Raw genomic sequence first — 17,470 nt, 5'->3', positions numbered from 1 at the left:
TTCACTAGAGCCAATCTCTTGCAGTTCTTTTCCTCAAGCCTCTCACTGCACTTTAATCTGTCAACTGGAGAATCATTATATTGGACTCAGCTAAACTGCATGTTGTTTTGTTTTATTGAACTTGACCCTAATCATCCTGGGACTGATCTTATAAGACCAGTGCAGAGCTGCTGCTGCTGCCAAACTCTATTACCGGAAGTAGCCCCACATGTTTTTTTTTTAAGAACAGGATCCATCTACTTCCCAAATGGCATGGCCTTGAATATGTTCCGTGAGGTAATTCTGAATATTTTCCCTATACTTTTTGTATACTTTTAATTCTAATGACTTGGTTGAAAACCTGCCAGAAGGAGCAGCAGCCTCTTACCATGCCCTAGAGGTTAGAGAAACTTGTAATCATTGAGAACTGGGACATAAAAAGGGAGATTAGGAGACAAAATTAGATCCTTAACAGTACTGTTATGATTTGGTACTATGTGATGTTCAGAAAGCAAAACACCAGGAATGCACCAGCCCTCTGATAATGTGCTGTATTTTTTCTGACTGTTTAGAGGTCTGTGCTTGTTCCTCTCTTCTTTATAGAGGTGGACTCTTCTTCCATCTGGGCAAGGATACAACTCAGGCTCTTTTAAATATCATTTTGGCCTTTGCAGTCAAGAGTACAATTACTGCACTATGGGAACTTGCCAGAGACCTCAGTGTTAAGTTGCCCACTACTAGCTAAACCCTGCTGACAGCACTTGATATTTGAGCAGGATAATCCACCAGGCTAACCATGCATTCCTTCAGATCAGAGTTCTTAGAAGTTTACTGTCTCTACAAAAGTAATTCAGAATTTGAGTTTTCACCCTGAGATTTTTCTTTTTACCCTTTATCAGTTACAGAGATGAAACTTGCCTAATTCACACCTGAAAAATATTTTCTTACTCTTAAGAGTAACCGTAAGGCATGGTTTCTTCTTAGGGATTCAAGAGACTTTTTTACCTTAGTTGTACCACTGGATCCTGGAGGTCCCCCTAAGGTGGCTTGGGCCACCGGGGTACAGCAGAGTGGAGCAGCTCTGCTCTCACCTCTTCAACACACTGGCTCCCACTGCTCTTGATTCTCTAAGCTCTATCCCACAGCAAATTTTAGAAACAACTTTAGCACCTTCAAAGAATCATATTTGGCATTTTTTGCTCTCAGCTTTTAATCAAGAGATGATATGTAAATGTGTCCATAAAGTTTCTGAATATCTTTGTAAACTCTACTGAAGTCATTCTCTTATTTTGTGCAGTATCACTTACCTGTATATTTTGATGTGATAATTTATGTTTGGGTTGATGCTAAGAAAAAATCCATATAAAATGATAAAATAGTTTTCTTTGTTAAGCAATGAGAACTTTGCCTGTCTGTATTTGCAGAAGACAAGAAATGCCACACACCTCTGCCCGTACCAGGTTCCCTTTTGATCCTATGCTCTCTTTGGAGAGGCAGTGCCACTAATTCAATGGATCCGATGTGTTAGTTTTCTATTGCTGAATAACAAATGACCATAAGCTTAATGGCTTTAAACAACACTCATTTATTAGCCTACAGTTGTATAGGTCAGAATTCCAGGCAGGTTGGTTGGGTCCTTTCCTTAGGATCTCCTAAAGCCAAAATCAAAGTGTTAGCTTTCATGTGTTATCTGGAGGCCTGGAAATGAATTTGCTTTCATGATCTTTCATGCTATTGGCAGAAATGTTTCTTTGTTTTCAGAAGACTAATGTCCGCATTTCCTTGATGGCAGTCAGCCGGTGGGGGAAGGTGCCGTCAGCTGCCAGAGGCCACTTGCAGTCCTTGGCACATGGCTGCTCCTTCCTCAAATCCAGCAACAATATGTCAGATCCTCCTCATGCTTTGAATCTCTCTGACTACTTCTCCTGCTACCAGCCAGAGAAAACTGTTTTAAGAGCTCATGTGATTGGGTGAGGCCCACCTGGATAAATCTCCATATTTTAAGGTCAACTGATGAGTAATCTTGATTACATCTGCAAAATCTCTTTTGCCATGTGACATTATGTAATCACAGGAACGCCACCAGGGGGCAGGGTCATGGGAGTCATCTTAGAGTCCTGCCTGCCACATTTATGGCCAAATAAAATTTGGCTCTGAATTGGTCAGAGCTTTACTATTAGGCTGGCTTATAGGCAGAAACCTGGTTTCCTTGCTCCATTTTGCATTTTTTCCATGTGGGCTACAACTCAGGGCAAAACCTGTCTTCTAGAGGCCATTCCCACAGTCCTTTGGGTTGGATTAATGGGAAGCTGCCCCACAGATGTATCCATCCTGGTCCTACTGGGGAGGTTCATTTAGTCCTCCTGCCCCAAATGCAACTTGCTGATGACTGTTCTTGTTAGCCCTGTCCTGGAAGGACTAAGGGCTAACCCAGCTGGTGCAACAGTGGTTCTTAGCTTTCCATTTCATGGACACACCCCCCCCAACCCAAGATCCCTAAAAGAAGAAGAATGTCAGAAGGAATAGAGGCCCCAAACACTGCTAGACAATTCCCAATAGTGGTCTTTCCCTGTGTGTCCTGGCTACTAGGAAGGTCAAAACTAAATTGTACTTTTATTTTTACTTGCAGTAAAAACTCTCAGCTTGCCCTGGCACAGCCGTCTTCCTCCCCTCATCACAAGATACTTGTTCTTTATCCTTTTTAATCATCCTATTATATGTGTATCTTATATTGTAGGCACATTCAGATGCCTTTTTGAAGTCAAGACGTATAAATAAAGAAATAATGGATAAATTAAGGGATACCTGAGGAAAATCAACTTAGTTGACTTTTCAGTAATCAGAAAGCTGGGCTCATTTTATTTAACTTCATCAGTATGACTCAGCTGTCTGCAGGGTGACGTGAAGGTTATATAAATACAGGCTCTAACAGAGAATATCAAGTTATTAACTTTAAATATATTCAAGTAAATCTATAATTTTTAAGAGCCAAGGGCCATCGCTGTTGACTTATAGCATCTGGAGTATTTTGATGGCGCTGGCATCAAAAACAGATCTTGGCTCTTCTAGATATTTTTGCTGCTGCTGTATAAATACTAAAATTCTTAAATTTGAGTGTGAGTGAGTCTGTGTTTGAATCATCAGCACATGTAGACGTGACCTACTTTCTGATGGAGCCAGATCTCATTGGTACGCCAACAAGCACTTGAATTTTAGCATATTAGAAACACGTGCCTCCTTCCCTGACTAGGTACAGTTGAAGCTAGTCAACTCTTTTCATTGCCCTCCTTTTATGGAATTTTAAAAGGCTGACTTTGTTTGTTTTGATGTATAATCCTAGCCCAATTTTTTAAGTATGCCCTTTGAGATTTGATGTGAGCATCTTTTTTCCCCATAAAAAATGATGATCGGGTTTTTTTATTTACATAAAAATACTGTTCTTAGTCTGTACACACAATTCTTGGTTTAAAATAGATCTTGAAGCAACCCAGGGGGTTCTTGTAATGATCTTTTTGTTTTACAAGAGATGAAACTAAAGCCTAAATGATGAAACTAAAGGGTGCTCAAATAACTTTCCAAAGTCACAGAGTTGATTGAAAGCAAAGTTAATACTATATATAACTTAGGTCTTCTGATGCCCTGTCCTGTGTTTTTTCTTAAATGGAGTGCTTTGGAGGAATTAATGTGTTTGGTTTCTTAAATGTGAATGAGATTTAAGTGAGCATTTCAGAAAGCTTCTTGCAAAAGGAATGAATATAACTGGCTACAATCCGGGTCTTGGTTGAGCATTCTTTCTATTCAGTTGTGATGCACTTCATTGATTCTGTGAGGTTTTTGTCAATCCTTTTGCTAATGTCAGTGATTTTCCAAAATTTCCCAGTTTTTATTATGCTGTTGCTTTATACTTTTCAAAAACTGTCCTATTCTGCTGCACTTTTTAAAAATTTACCTTTTAGCTTTAGGTAACAGAAACATTTCATACTTTATTCCTACCATTCAAAAATACTTGCCACGGTCCTTAAACTCACTGACGTTTTGCGGCATATTTCTCATGGCATATCTGGGAGTTGATTTAAATGTCTTCTTCTTTTTAAGGCTGTGTTTCTGAGCTCTTTCCCTGCCGTGTACTCAGAACTGTTGAAGCTCTTTGATGTCCGGGAAGTAGCCAACTTGGTCCAGGACACCCTGGGCAGTCTACCGACCATCCTGCATGTGGATGATTCCCTGCAGGCCATCAAACTGCAGTGCATTGGCAAAACTGTGGAAAGCCAGCTTTATACCAACCCAGGTAGGGTGCTGAGTCTCTTGGAGGAAATTGTGCCTCTGAAAAGCCATTTTGTACATCTTGTAGCCATTGGTCAGCAGATGCAATTAAAAACAAAAAACTAAAAGGCATTTTCTCAAAACCATTGTTTATTTGGATGGTAAATGTATTTAGTAGTCAAATACGAAAGTATGGTGATTAAAACTTTATTTCTGGAAAGAATGAAAACTATTGATTACATTATTGTTTTTTTTTATGCTTAATGGGATCTAACTCTTTCCTTCAGAGATGCTTACAGGTACCTGATAGGATCCTTATTTGTCTCTTTTGTTTTTAAAAGTTTTTCATCAATTTACATTCTGAAGCTGTATGAAACTTTGCATTATTGTTGATTTTTACTTTACCCCAAGAGCAAGTGGTCAGTGACTCAAATTAATTTTGTTATAATAACTGTTAGTAAGTTCCATTGCCTCTTGTTTTCTTCTGTTTTTTTTTTTTTCCCAAAGAAATAACAGAGTGAGTACTAACCTCGTTTTAAAGTTTATTTTAAGAAATTTTAATCAGTCTCCCAACTAAAAAACTTATTAAAATAGATTCTATTAATAATTATTTTCCCTGACAGGCACGGTGGCTCACACCTGTAATCCCAGCACTTTGGGAGGCCAAGGCGGCCAGATCACTTGAGGTTGGGAGTTCAAGACCAGCCTGGCCAACATGGTGAAACCCCATCTCTACTAAAAATACAAAAAAATTACCCGAGTGTGTTCGGAGGTGCCTGTAATCTCATCTACTCGGGAGGCTGAGGCGGGAGAGTCGCTTGAACCTGGGAGGCAGAGGTTGCAGTGAGCCGAGATGGTGCCACTGCACTCCAGCCTGGGCAACAGAGCAAGATTCTGTCTCAAAAAAAAAAAAAAAAAAAAAAAAAGAATGATTTTCCCATATGAATGTATGTATGATTTTTTGAAATAGTTTTATATATAGTAAACAATTTTTTACATATTTTCTTGTAAAATATTTTATACATACATTTAAGAATAGAGCATAATAATGGCAAATCATTAACAAATCTTAACATTACCACTTATTTGCTTTAGTTTTTTTTTTGTTTTTTTTTTTTGAGACAGAGTCTCGCTCTGTTGCCCAGGCTGGAGTGCAGTGGCACGATCTCGGTTGACTGCAACCTCTGCCTCCCAGGTTCAAGCGATTGTCTTGCCTTAGCCTCCTGAGTAGCTGGGATTACAGGTGCGCACCACCACACCCAGCTAATTTTTGTATTTTTAGTAGAGGCGGGGTTTCACCACGTTGGTCAGGCTGCTCTCGAACTTCTGACCTTGTAATCCACCCACCTCGGCCTCCCAAAGTGCTGGAATTACAGGCATGAGTCACCGCACCCAGCCTTGCTTTAGATTTTTTAATAAGAAATTCATCACAGATATACTCAAGGTCCTCCTGTTTAGGCTCCCACTTCCTTCATAGAAATTTCCACTATCAGAGATTATGGTTCCTATTTTCTATTCCTTTATTAACATAGCTTTAAACATATATTGTATGAGTTTTTCTTCTTTACAAATTTTTAAATCATTTCACCTTTAAATGATAACACTACATTGTATGTCACTCTTTGGAGTATTTTTTTTTTTATTATTAATATTATACTTTTTTTTTCTTTTTTTTTTTTTTGAGACAGAGTCTTGCTCAGCCACCCAGGCTGGAGTGCAGTGGCATGATCTCAGCTCACTGCAACCACCGTCTCCCGTGTTCAGACGATTCTCCTGTCTCAGCCTCCTGAGTAGCTGGGATTACAGGCACCCACCATCATGCCTGGCTAATTTTTGTATTTTGGTAGAGAAGGGGTTTCACCATGTTGGCCAGGCTGGTCTTGAACTCCTGACCTCAGGTGATCCGCCCACCTCAGCCTCCCAAAGTGCTAGGATTACAGGCGTGAGCCACCACACCCAGCCTAATATTGTACTTTTATATTTTTCCATGCCACTAGATATAGCTCTACTTCATTATTTTTTACTGTTGTATGATATTCCACTGTATGAACATATCACAGTTAATTTATTTTTTCTCCTGTTGAAGGACTTTTGAGATATTTCTAATTATTTTTTCTGAAATAGCACTTCAAACAATGTAAAAGAAAGTTCAACCTTCCGATTTCTCCCAATAAAAACATATCCTGGAGAAAAGATATTTCTTGTAGTGGTTTTCCAACTCTGCTGCTCAGAGCCCTAAGGGTTCTGTGCAGTGACTCAGGAATCTCTCTGGGGTTGGAAACAGGTACTGTGCAGGGGATGTAGGTTCCAATGGAGCACCCTACTGTAACTCAAACACCAACCCTGCTTTCACCACACTAAGAAAAGTTCACTCCTGTCTCAGAGGAATTGCTGATTTCTGCCATATTTCTCCCACACTGACCAGATAATTCTTTGTTAAGTTAAAGTCTTACACTAAAAGAGCAAGACAGTCATCAAAATTGTTTTCAAATGTAAGGAAAATATTATGGGGGTTTGTGTTCATTGCCTCTGAGAAATGTAATCTGTCTTTGGGCCCAGTTCCTTGTTAGTTCCTGATGCTCCATAGGCAATGGAGAAATCAGGACTAGAAAGATACACAGAGAAGAAGCTGCTGTGATGCAGGATAAAGAATGTTGGGTCCCGTGGGAATTGATGAGACTATGTACTATGGTAAGGGATGGAAGGACTCATGAGACCCAACAAATGTTGACCCTGCAGGGTCTGTGCCAGTGCCCTGGAAGAGAGGCTCAGGGCCAGTGTAGGGAAGCTGGTAATTGTGAATACGGTGGCATGGAAAAGGAAGAGAAGAGGAAACCCTGTCTGCTCATGTTGTGTGGGAAGCTCTCCATGGAGGATGATTATGGACAAGCAACAGTGGCTCACGATCAACAGAATCCTTAGCACGTGCAGATGTTCTACAGAGACAAGGCTTTTGTCACTGCCGCAGCAGGATGTGGCTTGGCTTGGTGTTTCCTAACTCATCATTGAAGAAAACAGAGACTGTGATGTATAGATGGGCTGGGCAGAACACATCAAGAAGGAGCCCATCCTCATGGGGAAAACTAGGAAGTGTCCCTGAGAGCCTTCCAGGGCTCAGAGTACCTTCTGTTTAAATCACAAGTGACTACACAATACTGCTTAGGGAAACGTGGAAAGTGCTTCTAGTGACTTTGGCATTCTAAATCAGAAACTGTGGACTTATAGGACTGATGGGCATATTTATGTTGTCTAGTTGAAAGAGGAGATGTTGGAAGGAAAAGAAGAGGTGAAATGCAAACAGCAGGCTCCACAGACAGTGTCAGAGAACAGGACGTGATATCTTGGGTCGTGGTTAACTGGAGAGTATGATCCTCACAAGGGCCTTGGTACATCTCACAAAAATAGGCTGATTCTGTCTGACTGGAGGGGAAAGAAGAGGGACAATATAAAACTGTATAACTAAAGAACTATAATAAAAGAGGGCCCAGTAGTCCACTCAAAACAAAAGGTAAAAGGGTTAAGCCTAACACTTCTGACCTTTCATTTAAAAAATTAACACACACAGGCCGGGCGCGGTGGCTCACGCCTGTAATCCCAGCACTCTGGGAGGCCGAGGCAGGCAGATCACGAAGTCATGAGATCGTGAGGTCATGAGATTGAGACCATCCTGGCTAACACGGTGAAACCTCCGTCTCTACTAAAAATACAAAAAATTAACTGGGCATGGTGGTGGGTACCTAGTCCCAGCTTCTCAGGAGGCTGAGGCAGGAGAATGGCATGAACCTGGGAGGCAGAGCTTGCAGTGAGCCGAGATCACGCCACTGCACTCCAGCCTGGGCGACAGAGCGAGACTCCGTCTCAAAAAAAAAAAAAAAAAATAACACACATGTACACAATTTTTACAACAGCAAAAGGATTTTTTGGGGGGATGGGGAACTTGGGATTGAATGCCCTAGGTTTATATCTTATTTTCCCAGAGATAACTGTATCCAAATGACAAGGGATGGGTAAAAAAAAATTCTTTTATTATAAACATAATAGCATCACCAAAATATGGAAATAAGACTCATTTTAAATACAGTTATGATGTAGTCATTTCCCACTGCTGCTGTGACAATAATCGCAAACTTAGTGGCTTAAAACAACATAAACTTCTTATCCTACTGGTCCACAGGGTGGAAGTCCAAAATTGTTCTCAATGGGCTAAAATTAAGATATTACCAGCATCTCTATAAAAAATAAACAAAAAATAAGTGTGGTGGTGCATACCTGTGGTCCCCGCTACTCAGCAGGCTGAGGTGGGAGGATCACTTGCGCCCAGGGGATTGAGAATACAGTGAGCCATGATGGCACCACTGCCCTCCCACCTGTCTGACAGATGGAGACCCTGTCTCAAAAAAAGGGGGGAGCAAAGAGTACAGTTGGCTCACATTTTAAGAAAATGAATTTCAAAACCTTTTCAGACCTTAGATGTTACAAGCCCATCAAGATATCTAGGAAGTTCTAAAAGCTGACATTTTATTAGAATCCTGTATTAGTCAGATTTCTCCAGAGAAACAGAACCAATAGGGTGTGTGTGTATATACATGGAGGACGGAAGGAAGGGAGGGAAGGAAGGAAAGAAAGGGAAAGAAGGAGGAAGGAAGGAAGGAAGGAAAGGAGTCATAAGGAAATGGTTTACATGATTATAGAGGCTGGGAAATCTCATATCTGCAGTCAGTACACTGGAGACCCATAAGAGCTGATGATATAGTTTCAGTCTGAGACTAAAGGCCTGAGAAGCAGGAGAGACGATGGTATAAGTTACAGTTCAAGTCTAAGTCCAAATGCAAGAGAAGACCATTGTCCTAGCTCGAAGATCATCAGGAAGAGAGAGCATATTCTCCATTACTCAGCCTTTTCTTCTATTCAGGCTGTCAACAGAGTGGATGAGGCTCACCACATTGGGGAGGACAGTTTGCTTAACTCTGTCCAACAATTCCAGGGTTATTCTCCTGCAGAAACTTCCTCACAGACACACCCAGAAAAATGTTTAACCAACTATGTGGACACCCCATGGCCCAGAGAAGTTGACACATTAAAATTAACCATCACAAATCCCAAGGAGAAAAAAGCAGAGGAGGCATGCAAAGGAAGAAGCATGGCTGCAGAATAGTCATGGTTGAGCTTAGAGTAGAAATTAACACATAGAGAAGACAGAAAGAAGGACATATGTGAATGTCAGCACCAAAGAAGGGAATGAAATGTTGTCTGAAATGTTGTCATGGGAAGATTCAAGCCAGGCTGCATTAAGGGTCTCTGGGCAGCCTCACAGCTGGACAGAGCAGGCAGGAGGACTGAATCACCCCCTTAGTCACACCCCCAAGGTCAAATTCTAGAACATCTGACCAAACCTAAAGGACACAGATAACTTTTGGAATCTAAATAGATTGGTATTTAATGTCTAAACAATCTGGGGTCCAGGTGGACTTATTTAAAGCATTAAAAATCAGCAACTCATTTTTCCCTTTCTCCCCCAAATTTTATTCTTCCTATTTACTGAAGGACATGAATAGAAGAGTCTAAATAGTTTTGGAGAAGACAGCTTTGGCAATGACAAAAGGGTAGATTTGATGCGGAGAGATTGTTGGGGAAGGAGGAAGTGAAGAGGGTAGCAGAGACATAGTTTAGGGCATGGCAGTGAGAGGTCAGGAACAGGGTCTCCCGGACTTTGCAAGGTCAGATCTGCTAGAGCTGTGGGTTTTACATTCACTTTGCATTTGTCACCATTGCTTGGTACTTGATGATTTGTTTAAGAGATGGCTGGAGTTAATGCTGAGCTATTTTCTTGCTAAAAAATAGCTACATATGTTTCTACTTTGGAAGAATTGAACAGTTTATCAGGCAAATCCCAGCACAGATAATAGAAGTAAATATAAAGACCTAAAGGCACTGATCGTGTGCCATTGGTGAGAAGCTTGCTGGTACGACTTGCTTTTGCCTACAAACTAAAAAATCAAGTGTTTTAGGGTAGGAATTTTTTAAAGTAGTCAAGAGTAATTGTTTTTCTTTTTGGCAGGAACTCCCCAGTCCCCATTAAGAATTTCGTGGGCCGGGCGCGGTGGCTCACGCTTGTAATCCCAGCACTTTGGGAGGCTGAGGCGGGCGGATCACGAGGTCAGGAGATCGAGACCACGGTGAAACCCTGTCTGTACTAAAAAATACAAAAAAATTAGCCGGGCGTGGTGGCGGGCGCCTGTAGTCCCAGCTACTCGGAGAGGCTGAGGCAGGAGAATGGCGTGAACCCAGGAGGCGGAGCTTGCAGTGAGCCGAGATGGCGCCACCGCACTCCAGCCTGGGCGACAGAGCGAGACTCCGTCTCAAAAAAAAAAAAAAAAAAAAAAAAGAATTTTGTGGATTTTATACAAAACTGCAATAAAAAATTAGGGGAAAGAAAGAGAAAGGTAGACTATTAGACTATTTTTAAAGTATACGCTAAGAATTAATGCTCTCCCCAACATTTTAGACCATAATATAAAGAAAGGATGTTTGATGGGTTTTTCTATTAATTTGATAACTTCAGGAATAAAATCTTACTACAGTTGATGGGTGCCTAGTAGCTTTTATTTCTTAGAACTATAAAGTGTAGTTTAGTGTTGGGTTTTATTGCATTGCAAGTGATTAAATTTCTTTTATTCTTAAAAATGACATTTGTTTAGAACTTTTCTGCTAGCCAGGGCTTGCAAAATAGAGAGTCCTTATAAAGAATAAAGTTGCATAAATAAGGGCTTCTTTTTTCTCTAGAAGCAGAGTAATAATGCAGGACCATTGGAAAAAATGTACAGACCTTAGTTTTTTTAAATATGGAATTTGTGATGATGATCCAATATAAAAGTATATTTTCAAAAACTACCTGGGACCTCAAGAAAGCCTTTGGCTAAAAATCATTAGTGTTTTGTTCCTTCAGTCTCAATCCCTTTATCTCACCCTTCCTCTTACCCCTTACCTGTATTCTCCTCTGGCTCCCTCTCCCAGGCTTTTCCAAATGGGAAAACCTCAGGGGTGAAGGCCTTTCCAGGTGTTCTTCATCATCAGGGAGCTCTGAAAGCACTTGCTGAAAGTTTAACAGTTTCCATAGTTTTTCAGGCTCTTTTCTTGGATTTTATGAAAGATTTGCCCACATAATGATTTTGGGTTTTCTGTTTTTGTTGTTGTTAAAGGTTAAACAGCTATAACCATGTTTAAGTGGATGTTCTTAATGAAGAACCTAGAAAGATGTATCTTTGAAAAATAGTTTCTACATCTGTCTCTAGACAGGGCAAAGATAAAATTAATAGTTTCAGGTAACACCTCACCCTACACATAGAACTTAAGATGAAAAATATGCCTCACTGAAATCATAGTTGCCCCTAGGTTTTAACTGTGGGTTTTGAAAACAAATGTAAACTCACATATTTTGGGAGTCACGAGACTCCCTTTCAACTTAGTTCTCTTACTATGTTTCTGAACTTCTCAATGCTGATTGACAGTATAACAAGCACATTACTGGGGAAAGGGTGACACCTGTATCATTTCATTTCTTACACGTCACTCATCCACATTTGCACAGATTTTCAGAGGGATGGGGAGCATGTGTGTCACAGGCAGCTGCCGTGGCTTGCAAGATAGTGGGAATCACTGTCTCCCTGTGCTCAGAGCAAGCACCAGCAGATGGAGTCATTGTAAACCAGACTGATAATGGGCCTCCTCACTCTTCCTGTTTAAGCTGTGTTTAAACCTGCACACAGAAATGCCAGGCTCTATTTCATTAGCCTGTAATATCCGGTAGAACTCATAATGGAGTCCATTCATTCAACAAATATTTATTATGGGCAGACTCCACAGTATTATAGTAGAAATATATTATGATGGAAATACTATAACAGATTGAACCAATACAGTCCCTGCCCTCTGTCTGTTTACAGTAAAGCACAAAAGTAGATGTCGAACAAATAATTATAATATGATAAAGTACAGCAGCATTTGTGATGGAGCAAGTTTCCAGGGTGCCATGTAGCAGGGAGATCTGAGCAAATCTTGGGGCTCATTCCACCTGCTTAGCCTCAGTTAGTGCCATCCATGTGCTGATCCAACTCTCACATTTATATTTCTAGGCCAGATCTCTCCTCGGGGTTCCAAACTTGAGTATCCAACTGTGCTCTTAACATCTCTCGTGGATATCTCACAGGCTCCTTAAATTCAGCATGTCTAAAATGGAAATCTCAACTTTTTTCCCTCTGAGCTTAGTCTCCCCTGGCTCAGTAGGTGGCAGCACCATCCACCTAGAAGCCTCAGAGTCGTTTCTTCTCCCTTTTCCCCTTTTAAGACACCTCACGTGCTTCTGTAGCTTCCCCACACCCCGACTGCCTCCTCTCCAGTCCAGCTGTGCTTGCTGTGAGCTGCCTCTGTCCCTTCTCTCCTTGTTTCCTGTATTTCCTTTCACCTACCCATCTGTTAGCCAAAGTTACCTTTAGAAACATACCAGATGATGTCACTCCTAGCTGCTACTCACATCCCAGTTCTGTCTTACTCAGGGACACGGTCCAGAATTGATCTTCCATGCCCTGTGATGTGGCCCCGCCCACCTGCCTAATCTCATCTCTTTGCTACTTTTCTCTGTTTGGAATCCAGTTTCTTCAGCTCCTGCCCAACAGAGTTAATTCCCACTTATCCTACATGGTTCAGTCTCTCATTTTCTTAAGAAATCTTGCTGCCCCACTGACTCAATTATCACTTATAGTACACTGTGTTTTGCTTCTTGAATCACCTAGCACAATTATAATGAAATTGAGAATTGGGTATTTCATTGATTAACATCTGTTTCCCTCCTCCACCCCAGAAGGGAAACCCCAGAGGCCAGGGACTTTATTTGCCTTGATCACAATGATATCTTCAGCTTCCCTAATAGTGCCTGGTGCAAAGTAGGTGCTTAATAGATGTTTCATGAACACTAGGTACTGACTGAGTCATGGGTTAGGGATCGGGATACAGTAGCAAAAGCTACTGAATAGTCGGGTGCGGTTGCTCACGCCTGTAATCCCAGCACTTTGGGAGGCCGAGGCAGGTGGATCACCTGAGGTCAGGAGTTTGAAACTAGCCTGGCCAACATGGTAAAACCTGTCTCTACTAGTGTAGCAGGATGAGCCGCAGTCAGAACTCCTCAGACACTGAGTTAAAGAAGGAAGGGCTTTATTTGGCTGGGAGCATCGGCAAAACTCATGTCTCAAAAACCGAGCTCCCTGAGTGAGCAATTCCTGTCCCTCTTAAGGGCTTACAACTCTAAGGGGGTCCGTGTGAGAGGGTCGTGATCGATTGAGCAAGCAAGGGGCTGCATGCACCAGTAATTAGAACGGAACAGAACAGGACAGGGATTTTCACAGTGCTTTTCCATACAATGTCTGTAATCTATAGATAACATAACCGATTAGGTCAGGGTCTAATTGGTAGATCTTTAACTACCAGGCCCAGGGTGTGGCACCGGGCTGCCTGCCTGTGGATTTCATTTCTGCCTTTTAATTTTCATTTCTTCTTTTCTTCGGAGGCAGAAATTGAGCATAAGACAATATGAGCGGTGGTCTCCTCCCTTACTAAAAATACAAAAATTAGCCAGGCACGGTGGACCGCACCTGTAGCCCCAGCTAGTCCGGAGGCTGAGGCAGGAGAATCACTTGAACCTGCGAGGAGGTTGCAGTGAGCCAAGATCATGCCACTGCACTCCAGCCTGGGTGACAGAGCAAGACTCCGTCTAAAGCAAAAAACAAACAAACAAAAAAGCTACTGAATAAATGATGTGTATTAAAAAAATCTTATTGGAAAAGCAACTTTTTGGGCTAAGGATGAGCACGAATATGACAATAAAACTGTGTGGCAGGGTGGCTGTGTAGGAGTCCCAGGCCAGGAGGTGGCACAACTACCAAAAGTAAGATGTACACAGTACATGTGTCTTGCTTTAGGAAGGATGCCTGAGGTGGAGGCATTCAGGGTGGGATTAAAGCCCGTGGGTGGAATCTGGGAACTTAATACAGGGATCATTAGTAGCCCTCCACTGTTGCTTTCCTCTGTGATCCTGACGTTGTCTGCATGAGAATGTAGCCCACTGAATCTGCGGTCTTTTCCTCTCTGAGTTCTTGTTGTCTGTATTCCAGTGTCTGAAAGGCTTGTTTGCAGGTTTTGCAACTGGCTGTGACTTTGGCAGTTCAATTCCTGGTGGCTTTGATCACAGAGGCCCATCCTAGCTCTGATGTCAGGCTTTCTGTAGTCAGCAGCTCTGCTACATGCAAAGCTGTGCTGCAACGTGTCCTTCTGCCTCCCTTGTTTACAATCTCCCCATATTGAGGCCGCCCCACAGCAGTGCCCATGTCCAGCCCATGCTAGAGCCCAGTTTGTGGAATATAACGGCCAACCGTTGTGTGGCTGCCATGGGACTCACAGACCTCGCTCTCTTGGTGACCGATGCTGACTTCAAGGATCCCTGTCTAAAGCTTGTTGGTAGAGAAGGCAAAAGTATGACTCCTCAAAATTAACCTAAAGGAGGAAATCTACCTAGCTTCCCTTGCTCTTTCCTAGTCCCGTGTCCAGTGGGGATTACTGATGGGAGCTGGCTGTATATCCACTCAAGTGTAGACCAAAAAAGTAAATGAGAGTCACTCCTTATACACTCAAGGAGACATAAAACACAGTGAGCTTTATCTGAGATGTGGAATATGAGTGTATCAGCTCTTTCAAGGAGAGAACCTGCATGGCAGATTCTATTGTTAAATGCATGGAAAGTTAGTGAATGTTCAACTTGGATTGTTTTATGGGGGGTCTTATTTGATGGGCCTGGTTGTTTTCTTTTAAAGGTAAGAATTAGCATATCAACCAGTCAGCTTGTTTGGCATTTACCCACCCATTCTATCAATTGCACTGGCTGGCATTGTCCAAGTAGTGGAGAAAAAGCAAATCTGCAAGCTAGGTTGTTATATATTTCTTTTTATACATGCCACACAAATTATTTGTCCACCTTACTTACTTTTTTGCAGTTGATATTTTCTTAACAATTGGCTGCAAATTGAATTTTTAGAAATCAAATCCCCCTAGCTGAAGGAACATATCAGATAAGCTTTATCTTCCTTTCTAATTAAACATTACTAGGCAATGACTACTGGCACTTAAATTTTCAGGGTTTTTTTTTTTTTCCTGGTACTTTTTGTCAAGTAACTGATTTGTAAATAAGTATTTAAGTTCCCTGGTGAGGCTTAATGTTTAAAGAAGGCTTGGAATGAATTATTTTACAAGTTTGGATTTAAATATTCTGTATTTGTTTTCTTAATGTGTAGAATGCCTGTGCCTTATGTTGTCTGTTATGATGCTAAACCTGAGGCCAGACCTCGTTATTTTGGTAACCCAGTGGCAGGCATCAAAAGAAATAGGAGACTCTGGCTGAGCATGGTGGCTCAGGCCTGTAATCCTAGCACTTTGGAAGGCCAAGACGGGTGAATTGCCTAAGCTCAGCAGTTCAAGACCAGCCTGGGGAACATGGTGAAAACCCGTCTCTACTAAAAATACAAAAAATTAGCCGGGCATGGCGGCATATGCCTGTAATCCCAGCTACTCAGGAGGCTGAGAAACAGGAGAATCACTGAAACCCAGGAGGCGGAAGTTGCAGTGAGCCAAGATCGTGCCATTGCACTCCAGTCTGGACGACAGAGTGAGACTCTGTCTCAAGAAAAAAAGAAAAAAAAAGAAGGAGAGAGAGAGAGAGGCACTTTCACAGTTGTGGATGCTTTATTTGAACTCCTTATCACTTTTAGTAGCATACAGAATCACTTTTATCTATAGATATAGGATAAAATTGAAAGAGGAAGAAAGGAGAATAACACTTACATAGCACTCATTGCATTCCAAGCACTGCTAGCTAATATGATCCGTAAAACAATCCCAGGAGGAGTTACCATTGCTGTCCTCGTTTTACAGATGAAGAGACTGAGGCTAGTATTTCACGGAACTGGAATTCTAATCTCAGCAGTCTAATTCTTGGGTCCTCAAGTAGAAAGAAGGCAACAAATAGGGATCTTAAACAGGGACAGTGGTGCAAGTCAAGTAGAACTTTTAATTTTGATCAAATGTAATTTATCACTTATCTTTGATAGTTTGAGGTTTTGTACCTGTTTAAGAAATCTGTATCTAACTCAGGGTCACTAGGATTTTCTTCTATGTTTTCTTTCAGAACTTTTTTTTTTTTTTTTTTGAGACAGAGTCTTGCTCTGTCTCCCAGGCTAGAGTGCAGTGGCGCAATCTTGGCTCACTGCAACCTCCGCCTCCCAGGTTCAAGCTATTCTTCTGCCTCAGCCTCCCTAGTAGCTGGGACTACAGGTGCGTGCTGCTACACCTGGCTAATATTTTGTATTTTTAGTAGAGACAGGGTTTCATCGTGTTAGCCAGGATGGTCTCAATCTCCTGACCTCATGATCCACCCGCCTCAGCCTCCCAAAGTGCTGGGATTACAGGCGTGAGCCACCACGCCCGGCTTTTTCAGAACTTTTATACCTTTGGCCTTTGCATTTAGGTCTATGATCTATACCAAGTTAAATTTTGTATTTGGTGTAAGGTAAGGATAGAGGGTTTTGGTTTTTGTTTTTAACATATGTGTATCCAATTGTTGTAGCACCATTTGTTAAAAAAAACTATTCTTTTTCCATTGAATTACCTCGGCATCTGTTAAAGAAAAATTATTTAATGACATTTGCTGAGGATGGTAAGTGTTATATGCATCCATGTGAAGAGACCACTGAACAGGCTTTGTGTGAGCAATAAAGCTTTTTAATCACCTAGGTGCAGGTGGACTGAGTCCGAAAAAGGAGTCAGCTAAGGGAGATGGGTGGGGCAGTTTTATGGGATTTGGGTAGGTAATGGAAAATTACAGTTAAAGGGGGTTGTTCTCTTGTGGACAGGGGTGGGGGTCACAAGATGCCAGGTGGGAAGCTTCTGAGACTCATTGTCCAGGAGAAGGAATGTCACAAGTTCAATTGATCAGTTAGGGTGGGGCAGGAACCAATCACAATGGTGGAATGTCATCAGTTAAGGCAGGAACTGGCTAATTTCACTTCTTTTGTGGTTCTTCAGTTGCTTCAGGCCATCTGTATATATATGTGCAGGTCACAGGGGGTATGATAGGTTAGCTTGGGCTCTGAGGACAGTAAGTCAGGCTTTTTTCAAGGTGAGGGTCATG

General features: G+C 41.6%; 1 protein-coding gene across 3 annotated transcripts in view; it reads left to right on the top strand.

Annotated features, from left to right (window-relative positions):
• Positions 1 to 17,470, top strand: part of DOCK4 (dedicator of cytokinesis 4) — a 470,104-nt gene that overhangs the window by 329,740 nt on the left and 122,894 nt on the right. For all 3 annotated transcript variants that reach the window (XM_030826426.1, XM_030826424.1, XM_030826425.1), the window contains exon 23: positions 4,075 to 4,267. In XM_030826426.1, the coding sequence (XP_030682286.1) occupies positions 4,075 to 4,267 (193 nt within the window). The remainder of the gene's footprint in view (positions 1 to 4,074; positions 4,268 to 17,470) is intronic.

Source organism: Nomascus leucogenys, chromosome 13, assembly GCF_006542625.1.
Source record: "Nomascus leucogenys isolate Asia chromosome 13, Asia_NLE_v1, whole genome shotgun sequence".
In the NCBI taxonomy this organism is placed as follows: Eukaryota; Metazoa; Chordata; class Mammalia; order Primates; family Hylobatidae; genus Nomascus; species Nomascus leucogenys.
Note: the sequence above shows the minus strand (reverse complement) of the source record. Positions and strands in the feature narration are given on the sequence as shown.